The 6,750-nt window shown below is 30.0% G+C and overlaps 1 protein-coding gene across 1 annotated transcript; it reads left to right on the top strand.

The window, feature by feature from the left end:
• Positions 1-1,635: 1,635 nt before the first annotated feature.
• On the top strand, positions 1,636-5,631 carry LOC112715576 (abscisic acid 8'-hydroxylase 4). The gene is made up of 9 exons (XM_025767355.2): positions 1,636-2,295; positions 2,393-2,717; positions 2,983-3,132; positions 3,404-3,652; positions 3,823-3,912; positions 4,538-4,616; positions 4,733-4,839; positions 4,975-5,093; positions 5,234-5,631. The coding sequence occupies exons 1-9, from the start codon at positions 2,063-2,065 to the stop codon at positions 5,325-5,327; spliced, it is 1,446 nt and encodes a 481-aa protein (XP_025623140.1). The 5' UTR covers positions 1,636-2,062; the 3' UTR covers positions 5,328-5,631.
• The last annotated feature ends 1,119 nt before the right edge of the window (positions 5,632-6,750 follow it).

Here is a 6,750-nt window from a genome sequence, read left to right on the forward strand (position 1 = left end):
GTATTTAACCCAATCTTGTTAAGAAAAAACCAATTAAATTTCTATCCAAATTTGATTTGGCTAAATTCACTCTCTAGACTTTCAACTACTAAGTGATCACCTAATTTAGTAAGAGAATCCTCTTAGGATCATGAATATAAACAAAAATACATACAAAAGAGTTTGACATAATTTTTAATTTTTCTCTAATATTGTTCTCTTTGCCTTTTTTCTCAATGGCTTTTACTAATATCTCACATATTTGTCTTTTTCTATTAATTAAAAAAAAGAAGAATAAAACTAAAAAATAGAAAATTTAATATAAAATTATAAAGGAGAAAAAGGTTAGACTCGAAACCTACGAAGACCAAACAGTATGTTCACTCTCCTTACTTCAATTTCTGGTCTTTTATCCTTTTAAATAAGAGTAAAGCTTCCAAAATTTGAGCTTAATTAAATATCTTTGGCATTGTTCTTCTTTCCTATATGTTAGAGCAAAAACACAGAAAAAAAAAATAAAACAACAGTAGTGATTAGAGTTGGCTTAAATTCTTATCTAGCTTCTTTTTTTTCTCTTTTTTTTCTTTGACTTAAAAGATTTGAAACATCTCCATTCTTTATCCCTAAATTTTAATTGTAACCTTTGATTTACGATCAAAATATATCACTTTCATATTCTTCTTCTTACTCAAATGGTGCATATAGAAGAAAGACAACTTCACCAAGTTAGAATGATAACACAAAAATAAAATTGTTATGCTGATTTTTCTTCTAATTTAACTTTTGATTTAATTTTTTTTTAGTTTCAACTTTTGATTTTTTTTCTCTTTTCTTTTCAAGGTCAATACTTGGCAATTCACTTTTTTTTTTTAATTTTTGAACTTTATTCTAAACATTTTTTTTTTTACTTGTGAAAATTCTTTTTTTCTTTAATTTAGGATTAGTCACATAGATTATAATCAGAAGAAAAAAAAAAGTATTTGATTGGAGTGTTGGATACATTTGACATGGGTCAACAATGAGAATGAATGTAGTCTATGAACATTTGAACTTGTTATTGAACATATTAATTTTTTACATAATAAACACATACATAAACAATACTTGTAGGCTTTTAACCCAAAACTATAATATTATTCATCATCAAATTATTATTCTTATTTTCTCAAACAACAACCGCAATAATAATAACAATAATACATCTTCTTATTCCAAAAAAAAAAAACTCAAAATAAAAAAAGCTCAAAAACAATTACAAACCATTCCCATCTTAGATACTTAAAATCGAAACCTTGACCACAGATTATATAAAGGCTCCTTCTTCACGTCACACCTCATCATTCTTTTTGTAACATTTATCCATGAGAATTGAGATACATCAGAAATGCTTTATTTGTCCGATCCATTTGACTATTTGGCCGCAGTTATCCATACAGTAGTAGTGTATATATACTATATATAGTAGCGCTCAAACATTTTGGGTAAAACGTGAACAATTTTTATAATAACTCAGATTGTTAAACTAAAATTTGCTTCTAGCGTTCATATTAAATAGACTTATCTATTAAAATTTTTTCTTTAAAAAATAAAATTTAAACCTTCAGTGTATTTATTGAAAATAATAATAATAATAATAAAGAATTTTAATTCATTCTCTAATTATTCTCTTAATAACTTTTTTTTTATGTTTCCAAAATTAATATATATTGGAATGATAACTATGAAGATGAATTAGATACACAGTATTTTACTCACAATAATATGTACCTTGAAATCTCATTTGAACTAAAATCTAACTAAAAAAGATAATCATTATTAATTTGAAATTTGATTAGTATGTAGATAAAGACCCATGCCTCCCAACCGTGCGTACTTGTTGCCTCTATATATACCATCTAACTCCAACGTATCCTTCATTAACTTTGAACAAAGAGAACACAACACACAGCAAGCTACCTATTCTTCCATTTAATAATTTCCTCGTTCTCTTCACCCGCAAACTACTGCGGGAACTTGAATAATCCTTTGTTATCATCATCAATTAAAGAAGAAAAAGCTAGCTAAGGCGCTATAATAATATTGTATGGAGATTAGTGCTTCTATTTCTACCTTATTATTATTACTATCATGGATGTGCTTCCTCCTCTTGTTCTTATTCCTCTTCTCAAATCTTCTAACAAAGAAACGAGACAAAGTCGAAAACGTAGCTAGTAAACCTAAGCTTCCACCTGGCTCAATGGGTTGGCCTTACGTTGGAGAGACTCTTCAGCTTTATTCACAGGACCCTAACATCTTCTTTGCGTCCAAACAGAAAAGGTTCTTAAAAACTATCAAAGAATAGGTTCTGTTAGACATAAATAAATAAGTTTATTGATATTATTACTAACCTATTTACTGTTCGTATGGTGTGCAGATATGGGGAGATTTTTAAGACACACATACTAGGTTGTCCATGCGTGATGCTGGCGAGTCCCGAGGGTGCGCGGTTTGTGTTAGTGACACACGCGCACTTGTTCAAGCCAACATACCCAAAGAGCAAAGAGAAGCTCATAGGTCCTTCTGCATTGTTCTTCCACCAAGGTCACTACCATACCCTTATAAGGAAGCTTGTCCAGAACTCCCTCTCCCCGGACACCATCCGCCGACTCATCCCGGACATCGAGACCGAGGTTGTTTCCTCCTTGGAATCCTGGGTCTCCGCCGGAGACGTCGTCAACGCCTTCCAAGAAATGAAAAAGGTTCGCTTTCATTATTTTACTTTCTAAAAATATACCTCTTCTCTTAATAAGAGTATAATTTTGATATGCGATAATAATAAAAATAAAATTAAGGTATCCATTAATATTGTCTCTTTTGGTGATTTAATTTTATTGCATTGCGTTAGATTTGGATTTGGATTTTGTTATTATTTGTTGATTCGTTCCTCATAAATATATGGGTCCTCCATTATTATTGTGAGGTCATGATCTATATTATTGATTTTTCTAACTCACTTGTTGACAGTTCTCTTTCAACGTTGGAATCCTCTCAGTGTTTGGTAACTTGGAAGGAAATTATAGAGATCAGCTTAAAGAGAACTACAGCATAGTTGAGAAAGGCTACAATTCTTTCCCAACAATGATTCGTGGAACTTCATACTCCAAAGCACTCTTGGTACATTTTTTCTACATTATTTTCTTTTAAAGAAGTCTTATTACAATTGAAACCTACTCATCTTTTTCTTTTAACATTTTTAATTAGACAGTATACGACCTGTATGTTTCCATGTTTATGTAATATGGTTGGTTTTTAAGAAAAAAAAAAGCAGTTAACACTTATAGTAGAACTTATTACAATTTAAAAATTAAAAAGAAATAAAAACAAGTAAAATGTTCCATACTTGACGTATTTAATGTTTTCTCTTTTTTGTTTAAATATGTTAAAGGCTAGGAAGAGGATCAGGGAGATAATAAGTGAAATAATTAGCAAGAGGAAGGAGCAAAGATTGATGGAGAAGGATCTATTGGGTCACATGTTGAACTACAGAGATGAAAAGGGGAAAACATTAACGGATGAACAAATAGCAGATAACGTTATTGGGGTTCTGTTTGCGGCTCAGGACACAACAGCAAGTGTTCTAACATGGATTCTCAAATATCTTCATGATGACCAGAAACTTCTTGAAGCAATCAAAGTAAGTTAGTTCATCAAGTTTAATTTTTCGTGTTTTGCTTTTTGTCCCCATGGAAAGATTTTCCAAATCTATGTAGGCCATAATAAATTAAAGCGTTGAAATTATTTATTTATTTATTTATTGATGAGTCAACAGTATAATATAATGGGATTACACTGTATGAATTGTAGGCAGAGCAGATGGCGGTATATGAAGCAACTAAACAAGGGAAGATGCCATTGACATGGGGTCAAACCAGAAATATGCCATTTACTCATAGGGTACGTCATAAATACTTTTTGCTTTTACTAACCTATACGTACTATTTTTCTTCTGTTTCAAATTAATTTTCTCTTTTTATTTTTACTTTTTATAAATTAAATATTATTAATTAATTTTATTTATCAAACAAAAAATGTAAAAAGTTAAAGAATTAATAAAAAAAAGAAAATAATATAAAAATATTTTTATTTTTTCTTTTAGTTATTTATATTTTTAATAAAAATTAATAATTATCTTAATATTTATGCAAAATTAAAAAACAGTTAATGTGAAATAAAAGGGATATATTTATTATTTACTAAGTGAAATATTTTTAATTTGTGATTAATTTATTTAAAAATGTTTAGGAAACAGTTGTAGAAATAATAATTTGTTAATGTGGTTGTTTAAAAAAGTTTTTATTGCAATATTTCTCTTAAGATTTATTATTTCCAAATAAACTCATAGGTCTATTAAAGATGTTCTATTAATTAATATAACAAAGTATTACATAAACATACAATTTTTTTAAGCATGCATTCCTTAATGTGCCAAAACAACTAAAAAGTTCCAAGTTCTAGTTTAATTGGAAAAACAACTTCTTGAATGGATCTCATGTCTATGGATGTTGACGCATTATTGCAGGTGATATTGGAAAGCCTAAGGATGGCAAGCATCATATCTTTTACATTTAGGGAGGCTGTGGTTGATGTAGAATATAAAGGTAAAGATACTATACTATACTATTAGAGTTATGTTACGTGTACACTAAAATCAGCTACCAAGTATTGCTACGTGATTTCTAAATTCTTGTTTTTTTCCTATGATGTGTATGATTAGGATATCTCATACCAAAAGGTTGGAAGGTAATGCCACTATTCAGGAACATCCATCATAATCCAGAATTCCACCCTGCTCCTCACAATTTTGACCCCTCAAGATTTGAGGTATGTTTTATTAATAATACTTTTAGAAAATAATTTATTCTCCTAATAATAATAATAATAATAAAATATCAATTTACTATTTCATTTTTAATTGAAAATTTTCTAAAACACATATGGTTTCTGTTTGAATCTTAGATGGCTCCAAAACCCAACACTTTCATGCCATTTGGCAACGGAGTTCACTCTTGTCCAGGAAATGAGCTTGCAAAGTTGAACATGCTGATTTTAATTCACCACTTGGTCACCAAATTTAGGTAAACATTGTTTAATTTCTTCAATTCTCTCTGCCTCCTTTTTTATTTTCTGGTGCCAAATTTTGACACGACATTTTTTAATGTTTTATTTACATATATATGCACTACAATGCTCATTATTCAATAATTTCTGCTGGCAGGTGGGAAGTTGTTGAAAATCAGAATGGAGTTCAATATAGCCCATTTCCTGTCCCTCTTCATGGTCTACCTACAAGATTTTGGAGAAACGATTAGAAAAGAGCATATATGTTATTATTATGATAAAATTGATGAGGTCATTATTCAAATAATATATATATTATTAGAAATTATTATTCCTTGCCACCAGGACTTCCATGGCTTCATCTTATTAATCTCTCCTCTTGTTTAACCCAAAATTTAAATACCAACCTCCTTTTTATAGTGAGGTTCATGTAACCTAATGCATGTATCCACAATATTTATGAATGAATGGTGGCTGGCACATATAGCTTAGTGCATTAATTGATCTGAAAAGTGTAAGCGGTAGTAGTACAAATAATAAAGATATTATCAACTATTTTTCTTTTCTTTTTATTTATAATATTTATTTATTTATTGAAGTTCTATGGCTCAGTGGTCCTAGATTCTCTGTAATTTAACATATTTACCTCGTGTTCTTGATTATACCATTATTCAATGAGACTATACCCTATAAGACCTATATATATAGACACCTTTTTCATTAGATACCACCTCTATATCTATCTCTTGTATGGATTAAAATTTACACCTGTTTTTAATCCATATAATTTTATTTGAAGAACGCAAATTAATAAATTTTAATTTATTTCAGCATATTTTCTAAAGCCATGATAAATGTCATTTCAATATGGTAATGATCACAGTTAGAATAAGATAGAGATAAATACAATATTTATACCATAATTTTCTTTTTCTACTATCACTAATTACCTTAATATCACTATATGAATAAGTCTAACACATGTCTAATCCCTTCACTGGTATATTATGTCTAGTCCATGTCTCGCATAGCTTCGTCATTCAGGGGGCAAATCCAAAACCATATATTATTACTTGGGCAAAATTTGTTTACATAACTGCAAACTAAAATCAAACTATAGCTTATGCAACGTGTCTTGGTTTTCATGGTTGAGAGTTCACATTGCTTAACGTATAGGCCACGAGCTGTGACCATAAAAAAGCCAAATGTTGGGAATTAATTGGCCAACTTAAAAGGGAAGATGCCCTTAGCCTAAGGGATCCGAAGGCTTTCATGGGCATGAAGCTTGATCATCTTTGGTGGAGAGGAGGGGACCAAAACATAGTACATTACATTATTGGAACCTTATGGGACTATGGTTGGAGATTTGGAAGCCATTGCTAAAACAAACCCCCTCCCCTTACTCTTTGCGTCGTAGGATCAAGATTTAGGGTTAAAGATTAGAAATTTGAAGACCTTACAAACGCTTTCGATCTAGTCGCAATGTGGTGCATAATCGCCGTATACTTTTCTAGTGTTTTCTAACTAATCTATTCGAGTTGAATATGACCATTTGAACGAGAAATCTCATCCATGATAACCACTAATCAATAGAATTAACTCATTAGGTTTATGCTCTCTAGTCTCTATTGTATAAACCTTCAATTCAATTAATGAACATGTTCTTACAAAAAT

Source organism: Arachis hypogaea, chromosome 10 (assembly GCF_003086295.3).
Source record: "Arachis hypogaea cultivar Tifrunner chromosome 10, arahy.Tifrunner.gnm2.J5K5, whole genome shotgun sequence".
In the NCBI taxonomy this organism is placed as follows: Eukaryota; Viridiplantae; Streptophyta; class Magnoliopsida; order Fabales; family Fabaceae; genus Arachis; species Arachis hypogaea.

What these genes read in the sequence shown, in the direction of transcription:
- LOC112715576 (XM_025767355.2), top strand. Translation starts at nt 2,063, where the DNA reads ATGGAGATTAGTGCTTCTATTTCTACCTTATTATTATTACTATCATGG. An exon ending in CATACTCCAAAGCACTCTTG is followed by an intron (nt 3,133 to 3,403) that starts GTACATTTTTTC and finishes AATATGTTAAAG; the next exon opens with GCTAGGAAGAGGATCAGGGA. An exon ending in AACTTCTTGAAGCAATCAAA is followed by an intron (nt 3,653 to 3,822) that starts GTAAGTTAGTTC and finishes TATGAATTGTAG; the next exon opens with GCAGAGCAGATGGCGGTATA.